Raw genomic sequence first — 19,849 nt, 5'->3', positions numbered from 1 at the left:
GGTGGGGGTGGTGCCCGCGCGAGGCGGCCGGTAACGGCTGCTGGGCAGAGGAGCGGCCGCAGCGGCCGGCAATGGGTCAGGGCCGGGCCGGGCAAGGGCGCCCGGGGAGGGAGGTGAAGGAGGTAGGCGCTGCCCCTCAGACCGGAGAAGAGACACCGCTCCGGCTGCGGGCTGTCCCCGGGCAACGGTAGTTTCTCGGGAGAGAGCGGCGCAGGAGAAAGCGTGACTGAATACCGGACTTCTCCCTCACCCGGGAACATATAACCGCCCTAAAGTGAGCGGCTGGCTAGGTGGCAGGTGCGAGTAAACCTGCTTGCGTGCAAACCGGGCGCAGAGCCCGCGGCGTTACGGTGCCCGGGGTGGGGTCCGGGAAGGGCCCGGTCCCCCGGTCCTCAGGACGGGCGGCAGCCGCTGGTGGGGCAGGGGGCAGGGCATACCGGTGCAGAGGGCGAGGTGCTACAGAGCTGAGGGGGGTTTGTAGGCGTTCTGGTGTTTTGCCCAAAGGCTGCGATGGCACGGAGATGGGGGGGGGGGGGGAAGAAAAAAAGAAAAGGCTGTTATGGATGAAATACATTTGGGTTATAGGAGAACGTGGAGTAAGAGAGAAAATGATCAACAGGAGAACTTTAGTAAGGGGAGAGGGGCTGACTAATCTACCGGGAATTAGTTTAAGACTCGCTGATAAATATCAGATAAGGAGTGCTGAAGGATGAATGTGATGGCAATGGCCAGGAGCCTTCAGGACAATAACAAACATTTTTAAAGATACTAAAAAGAGTAGACACGGAGACATGAGTCTCAGCTGCTTCTGCAAAAGCTCTTGGTATTAGGCTGTGATTAAAGAAACTAAAGCAGTGCTTAAACATATAAAAAGGAAGAGAATGCCAGAAAGAAGCATCCCTTCCTCAGACCCCTCCTAGCTACCACCTCTAGAAACCCGGTACCACCACTTCACCGGTTCCTCTGGCAGCTGCAAGAGCTTCTGCTGCCATTTGGTTGTCTGCATTTGCCCTTCTGGCCCTCCTTTTGCTGTAGAAGTGATACCCAAAACAAGAAGGATCTTTCCTTGATAAACATGCTGCTCGCCAAATGTGATTTTCAATTCCAAACAGTCAAAGAAGGATATACAAAATGGCTATAAAAATAATCCAGGGCTTGAAAGTAAGCCTTAAGATGGAAGGCTTAGAAATTTTGGTCTTTTCAGTTTGTCATGGAGAAGAAGAGCAAAAGTTGATTTTATTGTCTAGTGTAGGCTCCTAGATGTGAAAAGGAAGTTTTTGGGAACAAGGATTACGCTTCACAGAGAAGCTCCAAGGGGTGATATGCTGAAACGAAGCTAGATCTTGAATTAAGATGGAGTTTCCAATTACTAAGGCGATTTAAGTGTTTTTAAAGCTTACCAGCAAGGGTGATGAATTTTCTGTTACTTTGACTTGCTTAAAGGAGCTTTCTAGAAAAGCTTTAATCCAGGTCTAGGGTGAGATCCTGCAGACCACCTATTCAAGTGAGAGCAGATCCCAGCTGTCTGCCCGTGAGCCTATGTGCAGGGTATCTCCAGTCCAGCCATTTGCTCTTCATGCCAACAGTGACCTATATAGAGGCCATTTATTCGTGACTCCTCAATGAAAATTGAATGCTCTACAGCCTGAAGCCGCACCGAATACATTCTCCCCTTTAGAGTAACCCTTAGAGGATCGGGTCTTGGGCAATTGCAGACTATTCGTTTCCAGGATCTGGCAAAGGCACTAGAGGGTGCTGTGCCGAAAGAGAAGAATTGGGGTTTGTGTCTGTTGGAAAACTCTTCCCGAGCTCTGCATGGTGAAGAACCACTGCCTCCCTCTTCTTTCCTCCGAGATGGTGTAGGCCTCTTCCTGCTGTAACAGCTTTGTGCCATTTTCCGTAAGGAGGGGATCAACAGATGCTGGTTTCCTTGAGTGGTACACAAACTGACATAAGGAGCATAGAGACAGAGAGTGCAACCTGATGTATAAATATTAAGTACAGATTACCTTGACGTTAAAATTGTAAAAAAGATTGGTTCAACGTTATCAAGTGCATCTTTTTTCTTAGCGAAGACGAGCCCTGAGGGAACCCTGGGCTGGGTCGCGGGGGGCACGGGGACAGCGGAACTGCCTGCCCCGGCTGCGTCTCTGTGGCCTTTTGCCGGGCCGCCAGAGCACGGCTGCTTCCCATCCTCGTCTGGCCGGACGCGAGCCAGCTCGGATCCAAAAGCTGGGGCTGTGGCGTTAGCACAACACTGCGTGCAGGCCAGTAGGCCTGGCAGAACGCGTGAATGGTGCTGAAAGGTGGGGCAGAGCGAGTCCAGATCTGTTTGCCAAAGGCTTTTACTCTGTGAAGTCTCCCGTAGCTCAGTTCTGAGGAGCACAAGTAGTGAGCGTGCCCTCAGACGGTACAAGCAGGTGCTGCGATACAGCGAAAGGCGTGGGGAAGCAAGGCAAGCCCTTTGCCAGGCGTGCTTCAGGCACCTTTGTGATGCTTGCAATAGAACAAAGAAGGTAGTCTCCATTTTAAATAATCAGTCTCAGGAATTAAAATACTGCATTTACACTTCCTGTTTCTTTAAAAGGGAAGATGTGTTATCCAATATATTAACAGGTGATTTATTCACCTACATTTGATTTTCTATGGGAAACATAATGTTCTTGGGAACTTTTCTATGTGTCTTCAGGCTTTAAACATTTTAATGACCCTGCATTAACAGCACAAGTAGTATCAAATCACACTCCTCTCTTACAGCTAATTGCCATGCATATTAAACTCAAAATAAGCCTAGTTTTAAGTGCTTTAGATCTGACTTTCCAGTGTCCTGATATGTTCCAGTGCTTTACACGTTTAAAGTGAAGTTCTTTTTCGTGATAAAGGTAAGTGTTCCACTTTCCTGCACTGCAAACCTTGGCTGTCTCCAAATGAGCTCCCAGAAAACGAGGAACAGAAACCGGATACTCGACCAAAGCTCTGGCGTGCGCGGGGCTGAGCGAGGCCCGGGGGGGTCACCGTGGTGCCCTGGGCAGCAGCGGCTCCTAGAGCCAACGCGGGGGCCCGGGGCTCGGCACAGCCCAGGCACTCCCGGCCTGAAAGCCACTGCTACATGCGGTCCCTGTCTCACAGCAACTACAGGCTGAAAGACGCGGTGTCAATAAGGTGTGACTTCTAATAGTAGATGATATAGAAAATGTAATGGCATGGTAAACAGCAATCCAGGAGATGTTTAAAGTAACCCACTGTCTTCCCCATTTCAGTGTTACCTGTTCCATTTCAGTAGTTTTCAGGCTTTTTGCACTCTGGGTCACTATGAATGTACATCTGGGGAAGGAAAAGGAATAAAACTCCATTTGCATTTTTTATGTTTGTAACTAGTACGTGAATAATTCCCAGTGGAGTTCAGCAGCTGAGGGGGAAGCTCAGCACCTGCTGCACGATTGCTGACTTGCTTCTGGCTACAGCCTCCATAGCTGCTGCTCATCCTGCTTGTGGGAGAGGCCGTATCCTTTCCTGATTACCCAGGCTGTTTTGCTACAGTTAGCTACTCTTATCACTTTCTTTTCCTGTTTCCTTCAGCAGGAATAGGGAGACTTGAAGAGGGAATGAAAAAGAGCAGATTTGGCATTCTACTAATGTTAATGAGCTTTCAACCTAACACAGTAATAGAAAACTGAAAAAAGGTGGAGGCAAATCCACAAAAAATGATCAGGTAAGAATCTAGACTTCCCCATTTCTCAAATTGTGTGTAAAACTACAGCTTCACTGACAGGAACGAAGGCAGGCTGATTTACGTTAGCTCTTCATAGCTTACACATTCACATCTCTTGGCAAAATAAGATGGCAGGAGCCAGAAAAAGTGGAGCTGTAGTGAACATAGTAGCCCACTGATGATTTTTTTCTGGATGGTAAAGCTGATGCTTGCTAGAAATTTAATAACAATTTATTTTTTTTTCCTGAAATGTCTGTTTGCACAGTTGAGATTGTAGGCATTACTTTTCCTAGCAGGAGAAACCTTTGGCTGAATTTGTTATTCAAAGTACAGCCATTCCTGTAGATCGGCACCTTGCTTACAGTCAACAAGTGCCAACATCAGTACACTGGAGCACACAAACTGTAATTTGCATGTCTAGACTTTATTATTACAGCATTTCAGTTGCAACTTATCCCAGACATACCAGTCAATGTAATTTTACACTTCATTATGTCTGCTGCTTCTTTCCCAAGCAAAATCAGCATTTAAAAAGAATTGCAGAATTTCAGCATTGCTAAAAAGCTATGGAAATGATAGTATGTGCCAATCTGTAGAGTAAAGCCATTTTTTCCACAATCCTTCCCTCTTTCCACTAGTCATTATCTATTCATAACAAGTTTTATGCTATTTTTCAGATTCATAAAATATGAACAAGATACAATTTTTTTTTTTTTTTTTGATTAAGAAATTATTCAGGCAAGAGTTCTTGAGCCTGCAGAGGTAGCCAGTTAAGGAAAGTGGGAAAGCAGTCCAAAACCTAATCTGGGTCTGGAGAATGACCTGACCATAGGCCTTTTCTATTGCTCTAAATTTCCTATAATAATGTATGCATTTAAGTAAGAAACGTTTAATCATTGTGCTCTATTATTTCCCCTCTCGGTATGTGATAGGAGATTAAAGCAGGTCGTAATTATCCCTTGTATTGCTTTGCAAGCTAACAGTCAACGTGACTGGTGATCTGGAAGGTAGTCTTTAGCACGCTCCATCCATTGCTGACGTTTCAGTAGTTGGACTTGGTGATCTTAAAGGTTTTTTCCAACCTAAACGATTCTATGATTCTGATGCAGCAAGCTCAACACAGAGGAACTTCCTGACATTACATCATCACCTACTTCTATTTATCTGTTCTTCCCAGCTCTGGGACCTCGAAAGGACAATGATCATTCACACGTAATTTGTCCTCACTACTCCATTGTTCTGCAGGCCTTGGTGGATTACCCAGGGAGATTTACGGACAGCTAGCTTATGGGATACACAGGCTGTTCCAAAGAGGGGGGAAAAAAACCCCAAAACAAAACCCAAACAACCCCACCAACAAAAAGCACCCCACATTTTTTGTCTTTTGAATAGGGTCGTGTCCCCCCCCCACCCGATAAGTGGGATTTCTGAAGGTCCAAACCTGCATCATGAAGGATGAAGCAATCACAAGGCAAGCTCAAAGTGGTGGTTGAATAATAAATATAAATTAGGCTACTACAGCAGGCCATGAGAATAAGGGAATGAAAAAAAAAAAATGCTATTTACTTATTCATGTAGAATAGTAAAATAAAAGTTGCAGAGTCCCCTAGGCTTTATGTTGCAAATGCACCCTGTCCTAGAAGCTGTTGCAATGTCTGAATGCTTAGAAAGATGTGTAAGCTGCAGTCAGGAGAAAACACCATGCCAGTCGTTTTCAAAAGGGTCTTTCCATAAATTACTTTATTTCTCATTAAATGAGCACAGAGTCATTACCATATTAATAACAGATATGTTTATTATTACATATCCATCAGTGCGGCTTTCAATACCACTTGAAACATGCAAATCGTCCTAAGGACGAATCAGTTTTCCAGTGCTTCTTATTTAATACACAACTGCAAAGCCATTATAAATTACTGAGGAGGTATTTGGTTAAGAAATAAAATAAAATAAAACCATACTGCCCATACCATGAATGTATTCCTGCTACAAAGCAAGAGTCTGACAGCATTCACTGAAATTCCTGAATTACCCGGAGCTTTTGTGGTACATGCTTTTTTTCTTTTTTTTGCATTGCCTACACATCTCTTGGCTTATGAAGCAGAATCAGTCTTTCTTTGTAAGAGGAATTCTCATTCAAAGATTGTACTTAATTTAGAAAATGCATCTAGCATCTACAATACCTCAACCAATTAAAATTCAGTAAAAACCACTGATATGCAATAGTTTTTTAGAGGTTTCCTTTGTTTAGTTTCAGATTTCTACATTTATTGACATGGCAATAATACAATTATCTCAAATTAAGGCACTAAAAGGACAATGTAAAACCCAGTAAAAGTGTTCTAAGAATAATTTACATTTCAAACAGTGCATATATTTCTTAAATGTTTGTTAACTTAATGTATGTTATCACTTAAAATTGTAAGGCAATACATTATACAGCTATAGAAATGATGTACCCCAAAATATGCTTCCAAACTTGGTGGTTCTTTTTACGGTTAGTTTCTAATGCCTCTAATAGTAAAATAATTCAGTATGGCTTGGCAAAAATGCATAGATTAAAGGCAATTACTTGTCTTCCCCTCTTTACAAACCTGCTGAATCAGTATTTTGTAAAGCATAATGCAAAATATTTAACACTTTGATCCATTCCATAGTGGGTGGTTAGCATTAAGGCTGTTAAGAACTCTGCAGTGAAGGCACTGAAGTTCAAGTGATAAGGCTTCATTTTTAAGCTAGTTCTGCAGTCTTCAAGAGCACAACTTTGAGTCTTGAAAGCAATCGCAGTCCTTCTCATTGAGAAACCTTCCTCCCCTACTCCATTTCATATGCTCATCTTGACATAAATATCCCCTTCACAGGGTCAACAGTCCTTTTCTTTCACTGATATGAAGAAAGTTGGCTGCATTTCATCATGATTGACAGGCTTTTTTTTTAAATCCAAAAAGGCAGCACCTTTTTTTATACACCTAGCTAAGCTTTATTTGCTTTAACTTGCATTACATAGTAATAATTAATCTAATCTACCTTTAGGCAAACCCGCAATTAAACACCCTCAGCGTGCTTTTGTGCCAAAGCAAGGAGGAGACAGTAATAGCAATCTTAACCCTGAAGCCTGTGATAGTTATGTTGAAAGGAACAACAGCCCGTCTGCACTGCTCTGTGTGGTTAAAAAAAGCCCTGTTTCTCAGACCGCATCCCATGAAATTCCATTAAGCACTGTACGTGTGGTTAGCTGGAACAAAGAAGAAAACAGACAATTAATAACAAATATAAAAATTAGCTTCATAACACTAGCACATACTTGCCAAGAGCTTCAGTGAAGAGAATACTCTATTTTACATTAACAAAATATTTTTTCAATTGACATGGTACAATACTAAAACCATACCTACACAATCTTCCACAAACTGCTTTTCATTTCTAACAACATTAAATGAACGCAGAGATCCGACAGATGATAATATTACTGCAGCTTTACAAGTAAACGATTAAGAGTAAATACTCATGGGTGTATTGATGGCAAATGCCATCATCAGAGGTGACCCTCTTTCCCTTGCAGGAGAAGAAAAGGCTCTCTATAGGGCTAAGAGCACACACATGCAGTTGCCAGAGCTCATCTGATGCACAGGAGTTTTGGTTGTTTGGGTTTTTTTGTTGGTTGTTTGGTTGGGTTTTTTTTGTTTTGGTTCTGTTTAAAAAAAAAAACCACACACAAAAAAACATGCATTAACTTGATCAGGTGCCCAAGTCCAAATATATTAAAACAAAACACCTCAACTGTGCTGAAACAATGTGTAGAAATTAGCATACTTTAAACTATGAAGTGTGGTTTGAGATCTAGAAGCAGTCCTGCAAATGCTAGCAAGTTCATCATGAAGTTCTCATTCATATTTACTAGTGCTAAGTTATTAAAATCAGGAACAGAACTTAAGATGAATTTATACATGAAGCTCCTTTTAATGGTCAGATACACCTTGCCACGAAGTCAGTGAAGTGCTGCCTACCAACTGCAAAGAACGATGGATCAGATCCTAAATGAAACGTACAAAAATGTCTTAAAGCATGTGCTAAAGTCTGTATCCTTTCAACAAAACAGTTAATGCCTGCTTACATGGTAGGACTCCATCACTGAGACCAAGCTCTGCTATACTGCCTGACAAGAGAACAATTTTCAGATACTTAGTAAAAGCTAAACACGCATCTCCCATAAAAATCATCACTGCTTCTCTTACTCCCACGTCTAGGTAAAAAGGTCAGGATGAGAACCGCAGGGTGCAGTGTCTTGAGTTCAGAGAAGCTGATCTAACAACTCGCTGCCTCCTGAAAGGAAGAGGGCTGCTGTTCCTCCACTGTATCACCTTCCTGACCCCAAGGGAGCACCCTCCTGCTTACCTGTCCTCAGAGCTGGCAATCACCACGCTTCTCAGCGGGCTGATTCCACTCACTAGCTCAGCAAAATAAGTCTGTATTTTTTTGACTGTCAGGTAACTGAATTGTGGACCTTCACGGAAGGGTCCAAAATGGATCATTTCAAGCGTTGACCCAGGATCCAAGGACAGAAGAGCAGGGAAGACAGAGAGGGAAAATCCTCCCCCTTAAGCAGCAGCAGACTGTCAGATTAGCTCAGCTACTGCGCAATCACCAGTTAAGTGTTCAGTATATAAGATCCATTGTAAATTTATTTAATGATCTAAACATCCGGTACATCAGAAGTGAATTTTCCTAAAATAAATCAAATGCCTCTTCTTTCTAGACAGACAGGATGGAATATGTAGTGATATTAGGGCACAAGCTGGCCATACTACATCACAGCAGTGATTGTCTAGTTCACAGACACAACTAACATCAAATTTGTCTGAGAAAGTCACAAAAACGGCCACCGTAGAATAGCTTGAAAGAGAAGTTCCTATCTGACCTTTTTCTAATGCTTATTTGCTCAGCGTAACTCTGAATCTTTTCACTGTTCGCTCATGTTGCTCTGCAGGTGCCACGCAAACCCCACTATGTTCCAGTCAACCCAGTGGCAGCTGTCTGATGGGGATGGAGCGCGCCACAAAGCCGCCCGAGCAGCTCCTCAAGCATCAGCGAGGCGCGGGGGCTCCCCGCCTGCCCCCCGCACACGCCTCCATGCAGGCAGCACACACGTACCTAGCACTCTAGCTGGTCAAGTACTCTGCCTCTCTAAATTGTTTATGCTCAATATGCTGCTTCTCCATACTCAGTGCCTACAATATGCAGCGTTAAAACAGAGTTTGCTGTAAATTAATTATACATTCTAAGAAGCTATGTCAGTATTAAACATCATTAAGACGCAAGATTTCTAAGGTTAAATATCAATTATGTCATCAAACTCACTAACAGATTTGGGCTCTGTCTAGAAGAGTAATATAAATATTAACTGTTTGATACACATCACAGTCTGTTAGAAAATTCAAGAAGTGAAAAAGATAAGATACCACGTGAGTATTAACTTCTCAATTGCCAGAAAACTTAAGAGCTTTATTTCTTCCCAAGAACCTAGAAGATCCCGTTGGGTGATGGAGAAAGGTGTGAACAGAGGCTGTACACTAGGGCGGATGGAGAAAATGCAAGGCTGCAGTATTCTGAACAGCTGGTCTGACCTGATACTTCGCTAGTGCAAGACGACCACCTTCACCCTTCCTCTTTCCATTCTTGAGACAGATCTGGTGCTTTCTGGACTCTTCCACGAACCATTGCAACTTCCTAACCCAACAGAAAACCACTCGCTTTTCTTTTGTGGGGTTAGGGCTGGGGTTTTGCTGTTATGCTTTGGGTTTTTTGGCTTTTCTTTAGTGAAAACATTCCTGCATTAATTCTCTGCTGGAAAATAGACCAGCTCACTGTGGTAATCTGTGAAGCATGAGCTGACACAAGATAAAGCCCAGGAATGTGCAGCTCTCCTCCTTCTGGTGCTGGTGAGATATTAGGCTCGCTGTATCTCTAGGATCTCAAAAAAAGAGTTTTAAAGATGGTGTTTCTCATTTTTTAAAAAAAAGTTCCCCCTCACTACTTGCATATTTCTATGATTCTCTAACACTCTCACACGACAAATGCCAACAGGATTAATAACAGAAACTGTTTGAAGAACTGATCTCCCCAGACCCATTCCTTTAAGAGCTACTGTAAATTTTCAAATGTGTAAATCTCTTCATTCTATAAGAGATTAGCTGCAAACTTGTCCTTGCTAAAGGCAACCCCAAACTAGCATTTCTATTAAGACAGAGTGAAAAAGAATCAATGAATTGATTTCAGAAAATGGATTTTCTCCCATAGAAGAGCATGGATGAAAGCTTCTGTGCTTTTCCAGTTAGCTCTAAAATGCCTGGAAAAAAGTTCTTAAAATGAAAAACTTGAGAAATCACATGGTTATGCTGAAAAAAAAAAACAACACCCTATTGAAAAGCTAACAGCTACGAGACATCTGAACACCAGAGCTGTTTTGCCTACAGTAGGTTTTTGACCTCCCCCCGCCTTTTTTTAATTCTGTGTGTGCATGCACATGCAAATTCCCCCTTCACACCCTAGCATGAGGTATATTACAGTAACTGCAGTATAGCTCATCTGAAGACCCTCCTAAAAATTGGAATCAAACACTGCAACAGAATTACAGCTACCAGAGGACCTTGCAAGGACAAATGGAAAGGAAAGCATACTCAGAATAAAAGTCAGTCTTTTGGAAAAGAAAGTCTACAACTCTAAATATCTAAATGCGAAATAAAGAAGTATGCACTATCTTTACAAAGTGAACTCTACATAGGTACATGTAGAGGGGGGAGGGAAGAATCTGTCTACTCCATAACAGAGGATGATTTCTAAAACGTACAATCAGGACTATGACCTTCCAAGTGTTGTTTTAGATTATTCCAATTATTGAGCTCAAAGATGCATGTAAATGGTATGTTAAAATAATTCTTTCGAACTCTGTAACTCTGTTGGCTGGTTGGTTTTGGGGGAGTTGGTTGCCTTTTTTTTTTTTCCCCCACTGTCCAAGAATGCCACCTCATCAAAAGATTCTCAGTTAATTTGACATCTTTTTCGGTAAGCAACGTTGACTAGCATTATTTCAGTGTCACATTTTAAAATCTCTTTTAAAATTAAATTAATGAATTTTACGTTATCAGTTCTGTTGGTTTTTTTTCCCCAGAATTTATGGTGGGATGACCATTCAGTACCAAAATCATTCCACCTAATCCTTTTAAGTGTCAACACAATATGCTTTTTCTTTCAGTCTTAGGTGGTTCAAGGCTCACTGAAAAATCTTACTGATCAGCAAGACAGCTCTTTAACCAGTTCTAAGAACTTCTGTTATCTTTATCTGCCTGTTTAAAAGGCCTGCCTTCACTAACTAGTTTCTAGAATCCTGATTATTGTTCAAATAAATGTATCATATGATATATAAAAGCACTTCATATTTTTCTCAACCACAGAACCGGAGTACTTCTTCAACAGTCCTATTGTAAATAAAGTGATGTTAAACAGCGGCTATTAATGATGCATATTTTAAAATCAGCAGGTGTAATTTATATCCAAAAGTCTTAAAAGATCTGGCTAAAGCCTATGGAGTGGTCTAACATTTTTCAGTAAATCTTGGAAAATTGAGGACTGAAGGAAAAATAAGTTTGGAAACACCATGAAGCTTTATAAAAGCTTTTGGAAGATGAGAGAAATGAACATTTTGTAGATAAGACAAACAGTTTAACAAGATTCTGTTGTGCAAGTACACACCACGTGAGTACATAACAAATGTGACTGAAACCCCTTGAAATTAGCAATTACCGATTTGTCTTTATTTGGTACAATACTGAAGTCGCTACTATTTAGTAAGCAAACTCTGATTTTACAGTCATTCTTCTTAACTCAGGATTATCACTATGTGCTTTTCCACTGCACTCACCCTTGTTTTCAAGAGATTTTTACAGTGAAGACTGTAAGGAAAAACTGCCCACTTCCCAGGAAATCTCCCCACAAATCAGAAGTGTTTCTGTCTGTCACAACTTCGGCTTGCTTAAGCGCCAGCGTTGAAAAATGTAAAATTGCATCATGATTCAGTTATGTTCCTGCCATTTGAACTGTAACTGGCAAACCGAGACTTTGTTGAGCATCTGTGACTATGGCTTCTCCCCCAAATACTCTAGCACAGCAGCTACATGTTCTTAACTGCTGGTCACAGATTTATGTCTTTCTCCTCATGCTGTTGCATTGATTATCATCTCTAACACAATACTGCCTGCAACATCACTGTTTTTTATATTGACAGCTTTGTATTCAAGGCCTAAAGTAATTTTCCTGGATGAGATTATCTTGAGGGCCTTCACTGAATATATTAGTATCTCAAAACTATGATCGCTTATGTTCTAGTGTTAATTATGGGGACAAGAAAATCGGCATCCTTTGTATCTTTCAGATTTTTTCCCTACTCTCCTCTGCAGGAGGATGTTTCACAATATACCCAGTGTCTCTCTACATGCAAAAGTTTGCTTTTATTGCACTGCATGCAAGGAATGTTTGCAGGACATTTATTTTGGTAGCACTGCCAATCTAGGAAGACTCTTTCCCTACTGAGACACTAGTTTCCACTTCATACTGTCGACCCAATTGGTTATTTTGGGGGAAAGGAATGCGCATACTGTATGAAGAAGCTAACCCAGGTTAAAAATCAGCTTACAGTAACCCAGCATTAAAAAAAGTGCCGTTTAAATCTCGCCCTGGTCAAGACCCTGCCTTGCACATGGTCACAAACAGCTTACAAAAACAACTACTGGGATAGGAGAAGACAGGGAATAAGCAAGCAGGGAGAGAGAATGGAATTAATACTTAAGCTGCCTCACACCAAAAGAAATGGCATAACAACAGACTGAGAATCTGTAAGTTTCTCATTTCACCCCCATTTGCAGAAAACTTCTAGCTCACACAAGCTCGATGAGTCAATCCATGAATGACTATGCGGACCAACCTTGCAGTTAAATGCCACTGCTGATGTATCTACTGAGCCTTGTCTTTAAACAGGAAAAAAATGCAACCCGCTCCCTCACATGCGCTGGCAGGCCAGGCGCTGCCATCTCTACAGTACCCTTCCAAATCCAAAGAACTGATAAATTTACCACAACAGCAGGAGAATTCTGTCCCTTCCTTCAGGATTTGAGCAAAGATTTAGATCAGCAGTTCAACAGTCACAACTATGGAATTATTTCACAATTTCACATTAAATAAGCTTTATAAACAGAGATTTTTTTTTTTAATTATTATTATTTTTTTTTAGTTAAAAAGATCCGTAGCTTTTGTAGTTTCTCACCTAGTTTTTCCAGAAGTATTTTTAACAACTTTTCGGAATGACTGATTTGCTGAGGATCTTGTAGACATAGTTCTAGGAGAAGCACGAACGAAAGTAGATGGTGGCGTCTTAGGGATCTTCTTTACTAAATGAGTCACCCACTTCTTCTGTTCATCTTGACAGGATGCCAATAACAACATATCTCTTGCTGAAGTTACATCGTAACTCACTATAAGTAAAATGAGGAAGATAATTCAGTGAAAACTAGGACTTGTTATCAAAAATAAGAATTATGACATATCAGCTGTGCCACTGGAAAGAACAATGGCATCTACACACATACTTGTACTGGAATTGTTTATATACTTTTGGAAGACAACAAGCAGCGGGGGAAATGATAAATATAGTTTCTTTCAATATTTGTCGCCCTGCATTAAGATTCTTGATTCTAGCATTGAATATTCAAGAAATGAGAAAACTTACACTAATTGCAGTCTTAATAAGCTGGAGAGTTGTGTGGGTGCCTTATGGCTGATTTCCAGAGTACCCCAAATACTCCACTTCACAGGAGCACAGAGAGGAAAACCTTTACTCCAATCCGTGAAGTGACGGAAGAACCACTCTTCAAGGTCTTAGCACAGCCTGGTGACGCAGCCGCTGCCTTGTCCCTAATGTGGGCCGTGTACAAGAGAGAATGGTCTGGGAACCGAGGAGCTGCCCAGTACTTGGGTGCAAACCTCTAGGGACTCTTGTGCTCTCAGGGCCCTCAGCAGAGCCACATCAGTTACACCACCAAAGGCCTCCCTACAGAGACTCGCCACAGCTGCCTGTTCATAAGCAGTGTTAACAGCCGATTATTTTAACACCACCTTTCACATCTAAAATCATCAAACTAAAGAGTAGAAAACTTTTCAACTAAAGTGCTTTTATTTGTCTTCGATAGTTTAGCGGTCTGGCTAAACACACAGAGAGAGCACACAGAACTCAAAAATTGACGAGTATACCTTTGCATGGTGCAATTAATTCCTCCTTTTTATCCAAGTGGTCTCTGTGGCACTTCACATGGCATCTTCGACATTCTAGGGCAGCAGGGGGTTTAAAGACATGCCAAAGAGGTTTGGCACAGGCCTCACAGTTGGCTGGGAAGTGGTATAACGTTGGAATAAATTCATGGCCTTTGTGATTTAGAAAATTTGTCTTCTCTGCCGGCTGTACTGGCTCTACCTCCAATTCCTTCCTGCATTCCCCCTCGTTAGCATAGAGAATCTGAAAAAGAATACTGCTGTGTTATTGTTGAAGCACTATGTATTTTTATATACTTTTCAAAGAAGCCACCAAACTTTTTCAAGAGAGTTAAACAGAAATGAGAACACTTCTTTTTACCTGGAATATTTTAGGAATTTCTTCAGTTTCAGCTCTATATACATCTCCTTGAGTTACAGGCCGGACATGGAACAGCTTACTAGATTAGAAGAAACATGAATCAGAAAATGCTAAAAGGCTATGTATATTTTTTCAACAGTTATCAAAGTGCTTTGAAGATCTTATAAATCTTGTTTATGCAAGCAATATGATATATTTCAAGGCCGCAAACTGATTTTAGGAATTAATTCATAAACCATGTAGATCTTGTCTACCCAAGTAAGACCAACATTTCGTAGCATGGAAAGAGGGTTATCTTACAATGGGTCCAAGATCCATCATGGCAAATCTACCTGTGAAAAAGGCTTTCAGATTCTTCCTCGGGACACTGGGAAGTCTAACTGATTATTGCTAGAAAAGCTTATTGATAACCCTAGATGGAAGTAACCATATGAAGTATAGTACTACTCTCTAATTTTTTTACTAAATCATGTTAGCAGTTGATAAACAATCAATGCCAGAACATCACAAAAGGCAATCTGGGGCACCAGCTGTTGAAAATTATATTAAAATTGGAACAAACATCATCTTATACTGGGTCAAGACTGTAAGTCCATAGATCCCAACATCCTGTTTTCAACAGTTGCCGTAACAGATGTTTATGAAAAGAGAATAAGAAACAGCTCAAAGAGAAAATAACTCTTTTCCTGGTTACGAGCAATTGGCAGCTTAAGCACTTCCTGAGTTTGAGATTCCTTCCAGACCACTGTATTTGTTAGTCACTGATAGACCTATTCATGAATTTTCAAACCTTTTTTCAATTACTGCTCTATAAGGTCCCATAATGTTGATCAGCTGTTCAAACATCACACTCATGTATCAGCGATGGGCTTCAGTGATACTTGACACAATTTTCCTCATGTAAAAGCAATGTAAAGGGATCACAATTCATTTATTTTGTCACTCTAAACAGAAACATCTGGAAAAGTTAGAAATGCTTTGGGCTTGATCAACACTCATCCTTTCTCAGACAGCAAGAGAAAGGTACAAAGCAAGGGGATGAGACCTAAAATCAGACAGCCAGTTCCCTATCAATCACACAAGCTGTTGAAGCAACTAGAAAAAACAGTCATTACACTGTATCATAAAGAGAGAAAGCATAATATGTAGGTTCCACTGTCTCTGACCCTTCTCTGTCACGAGACGAGGCTCTTCATTTTTGTAAGTTCAGACCAGTGACTACAGAGTGTGCCACACTATTGCATATTTAACTTTTTCTCTAACTTTTAGCCATAGCATGACAAAGAAAAAGTACTATCTTCTGTTAACAGCACCCCAAAATACAGATAAACAGACATTTTCCAACTAGTATGGGAAATTAAAAATTATTTTTGGAATTTTGATTCCAAGTGTCTAGATCTGTTGTCAGTTCTCTCACACACAATGCTCTTTTGCCAATTTGTATCCAAAACTAGCAGTAACTTTACTTACTCTATATCTAGTACCATGGATGGATTAGACTGGTCCTTGTCCTTTTCATCATTGTAGAACAGTATCTTTTTACTGCTCACCACAACATACTGGGGAAAGAAAGGGAAAAAACAAGTTAAAATTGCATTTTAAAAAGCAACATTCATCCTACTGTACTCCCATATGCACACAAAAAGCCTGGGTAAATTAAGTTTTTTAAACTAATATCAGGAGATATTTAAATCATCGTGCAGGCAGCTATACTACTGACAGCCGTGCAATGCTACAAGCTGCAGCAACTGTTTATTGTCACTGCAGCACCCTAAAATTCTTGTGATGACTCTGGAAGTCTATCTGTAGACAAACTCACAAATTTCAGTTGCTACTGGCATGTTACTATGAAAATTACTGTATCACTGAGAAACTCCTGGAGTGCAGAATCTATCACTTACTGATAAAGTTATAAACAACTTCTCTCGTTCTAGAGACCTGCAGGACTCACTGGTACTTCACACCAAACTACTGGTAGGCTAAAAGAGATTCTCACAGTTCCAGCTAACTATTTCTTACACTTTCACTTTAATGGACTGGTAAAATAAAGAGCCAAAATGAATCAGCAGAAACAGAGGTCTGGTCTACATTCCAAATCTAGGAATACACTGAGACAGTAAGCGAAAGGTTTGCAGAGGAGGAGAAAAGAAACGGACATTCTTTTGCTACGTGTCACTTTAAAGGTCAAACCACACACTTTTTTTCCAGAGTGGTAAAGATGTTAAAGAACAGAAACATTTGGTAATGTGTTGATAGTTTTTTCCCCCCCCCGAGTGTTTTAAAAGTTCTTGCCCAAAATCTGCATATTAATTAATACGTTATACCTATCCCATGCCACTGAAAAAGTGGAGTACTCCAGAATGCATGGGATTATGGGGAATAAGCAAGAGCTATCAGGAAGGCTCTGTGAGTTTTAGAGCATGAACGGACTGCAGGCCCCACTTCCAATAGAATTCCCAAATGCTGAGTATGCTGAGTATGCCTGCAGTGTCCACCCCCCTGCCGAAAAAGCCCAAGGATGTTGTTGTCAACTTAAAGTACACAGACACCCTTCCACTGCTGCTCACAATCACACAAAATTATAAATATTTGTTCATATGACAGGAAAAACAAAGTAAGCTGCTCAGAAAAAAAGTTGTGTAACCCACAGGCCAGTTATGATCAAACACCTCTGACTTAAGCACTTCCCAGTGAGTTCAAGCCTGTAGAATTCACTGCCTGTTGCTCTTCACTGGGAGCTGCCAGTCCAATGTCTGCTAAAACTGTCCATAAGCACAAGCTCAGTGACAGCTGTGGCAGTTCCCTCCCCTGCAGCTTCAAATGATTTAGAAACAACATATTAAAAGGTATGAGGTACTAAAGAAGATTCAAAAGAGGTAGACTGACTGCTCTGCCTATATTGAGCTCCAGATTCAGGTATAGTATGACCCAGGAGCAGGGGAAAGGACAGAAAAGCAAGAGAGCGAATACACAAACAGTTCATCTTGAATTCCAATTATTAGTAGGTAATTGAATGGGTTTCTGCACGATGCAGATACTGACAGTTAAAGTAAATGCTGTTTACTGCTCCTACAAGAGGAGGCTGAACCTCCTCATTACACAGGACTTTAAGTCTGACCTCAAAACCTGAATATGAAAGTTACAAGCTTATAGAACAGTGTTTTAAAAATACGTTGCACAAGCTGCGTGCTAGTTGTACATCTCAATTACTGAAATGCATCTAAAAAAGCCACAAAGGGTGTCTTCCGCCCTGACTAAAAGGGCTTTCAGCCCCTCGGTCAGGATTCTTTAATAGAAGCCTGATCAACTTGAATAGGTACTAAGTTCACACTAAGGGTGTGAGCCTCTTGTGATTTTCCCCACTGAAGAGAGTCTGTGCTTGAATTCTTTTGATCTCCTTCAACAGAAAGCTCATGCTGACTTTGTCTTTGAAGTATGCACCTCTGCCTTTCACAGACAAGAGCAAGGCCTTCAGATGACTACTGTAACAAATGCAAATTCTGACTGCAATGGAATTCAGTTATCACACTGTATACAATTCTTGATGAAAGAACAATTTAACCTCACAAAAGAGAAGTTATGTACAGCCACCTCAATATCCTGCTGTGAAAGTACAAAAAAAATAATCTGACAGTAGTTCTGTTCTACAGTGGTTTTTGAAGGATATTTTTATCATCTCCACTTAGAATGAAATGAAGTTCCAGATAAAAATAGGGCTAACCCATTTTAGTGTTAGCTTGAGGTATAACTCAACTGTTTCTTGTCAAATGAGTTTTCCATACTCACCCCTTTCTCACTTAAGCTAAATGACTTGGAGGGCATGGGGCAAAACCATCAGCACTACTGACATTTGAGTCAGAAATGCAGCGGCTCCAGTTATAACTCTGGCATCAATCCAATTGCACTACTAATGCAATTTTGCTTTCCCTTTAATGCAAGTTAATCTGGGCATGCCTATATTTGAGGTTGCATACCTCCCACCAACCTCAAAACTGAAAGCGCAGGAGAATTTGGAACAGAAGCACCTGAGGAAGCCGACTACAAGCTAGCTTGTTTCAGATGCAGTACAGTTCAGCCAACAGAATACACATCTAAGTCAACACGGCCCCTCACTACTGTGTCTCACTGGTTTGAACCTCAGCTAGTTTAAGGAATCCTATCAGCACGACTCATTTTATGACGAAGGCATCCATCTGTAGCTCAAATTCCTTCAAAGTGCAAGAACTATTACTCAAACTAGGAAAGCATGAATGGAGTAACCGCCTAAAATATCTTGAGGGAACTAAGTATGCCTATACTGGGCATGCCTAAAGAAGCTCAGATGCAGTCTTTCACTGGAGAAGCTGCATTTATCAGAAGTTTAAAATTTTAATCATCAGAGGATGCAAGGATCATCTCCATTTCTAGAAGACAACCAGAAAAGACTGCTGGAGGTATTCTGACAGGAAAATGATGTAGTACTTTAGATAATCCAGAGCAGAATAAAGCTACATGACTTGTGCCTAGGCACAGTCACTTCCGTTCATGGATACTGCCAGAAGTCTGACAGCAACCCGGAGAATCAGTTCTGGAACAATGAGTGTCAAGCAGCCTTAGCTATCAAACAGAACGAGTTGTGGAATAGATTTACAAATAGGTGTGTTCCGTGAGACACCTGAAGAACATCCAAACACTATTGGTGCTTGACTCAAATATGGCACGAAGAACATCCTTGACCTTGCCCTGTAGATTTCCTGCAGTTCTGCTAATAGTGAAATGCAAAGAGACCAGAAACCAACTGAAAAGCCCTTGAGATATCTGTAGCAAACCTCAGGTTCCAAACTGTGGTGAGCAAGCATTTTCAGTATGGCACTTGTTCGCATTGCCTCTCATCCGAGGGTCTGGGAGAACACTCCAAGAAGCCATTAGTTGAAATAGGGCAGAGCTTAACACTCACTCTCTGCAAGCTAGAATAGGTAGCACTTTTAACTTATAGACACATCACTGAGAAGGTCTGACATTGATGTAAAAATAGGCAGGTCTGGAACTCTAAACACTTCGATTGTATAAAGAAGGTCACGTTAGCCAACTGAAAAATCGAGTACTTCAAAGGAGGATTTCAGCAGCTAAAGGCCCAATACAAACACACCACCTCTGCAGAGGCAAAACAATACTGCTTTGTTTAGAGTGGGAATTTCAGCACAGAGGTCCAGTTTCTGAGAGTAAACCAGTTCTTTTCAAGAGAGACTGACCTTTTAAGAAGTAAGAGAGACGGAAAGGTCCTTGGAAATCATGTGTGGCAAGTTATAGTATGATGCACTTTTCCACGGCCTTCAGAACATGTGTGGTATTCCCTACTCTCTGCTGTGAAGTTGCACAAAGAGCTTATTTTTCAGTAACAGGATTATAAAGAAGCTTACTCCAAGAAGAAATGGGATTTTTAATGGTTCCAAGGTGCTCATTTCCTCACCCACCTGTCA

At 41.1% G+C, this 19,849-nt stretch overlaps 1 protein-coding gene and 1 long non-coding RNA gene across 4 annotated transcripts in view; one reads left to right on the top strand and one right to left on the bottom strand.

Annotated features, from left to right (window-relative positions):
• Window positions 1-25: 25 nt before the first annotated feature.
• LOC148057378 (uncharacterized) lies at window positions 26-12,929 on the top strand. The gene is made up of 3 exons (XR_015704287.1): window positions 26-274; window positions 3,580-3,712; window positions 8,700-12,929. It is a non-coding gene; the product is annotated as an uncharacterized LOC148057378 (long non-coding RNA).
• The window catches only part of ROCK1 (Rho associated coiled-coil containing protein kinase 1), a 93,100-nt gene continuing 78,686 nt past the window's right edge, over window positions 5,436-19,849 (bottom strand). For all 3 annotated transcript variants that reach the window (XM_087755302.1, XM_009471233.2, XM_087755311.1), the window contains 5 exons: window positions 15,861-15,949; window positions 14,391-14,469; window positions 14,012-14,273; window positions 13,029-13,236; window positions 5,436-6,947 (listed from right to left, as the gene is read on the bottom strand). In XM_087755302.1, coding sequence (XP_087611428.1) covers window positions 6,944-6,947; window positions 13,029-13,236; window positions 14,012-14,273; window positions 14,391-14,469; window positions 15,861-15,949 — 642 coding nt within the window. In that variant the 3' untranslated portion in view covers window positions 5,436-6,943. The remainder of the gene's footprint in view (window positions 6,948-13,028; window positions 13,237-14,011; window positions 14,274-14,390; window positions 14,470-15,860; window positions 15,950-19,849) is intronic.

The sequence above is a fragment of the Nipponia nippon genome, unplaced genomic scaffold, assembly GCF_047370975.1.
Source record: "Nipponia nippon isolate SJK-2023a ecotype South Korea unplaced genomic scaffold, ASM4737097v1 scaffold_1, whole genome shotgun sequence".
NCBI classification, from domain to species: domain Eukaryota; kingdom Metazoa; phylum Chordata; class Aves; order Pelecaniformes; family Threskiornithidae; genus Nipponia; species Nipponia nippon.
The sequence above is the reverse complement of the archived record's forward strand: the minus strand, read 5'-3'. Positions and strand labels throughout refer to the sequence as shown.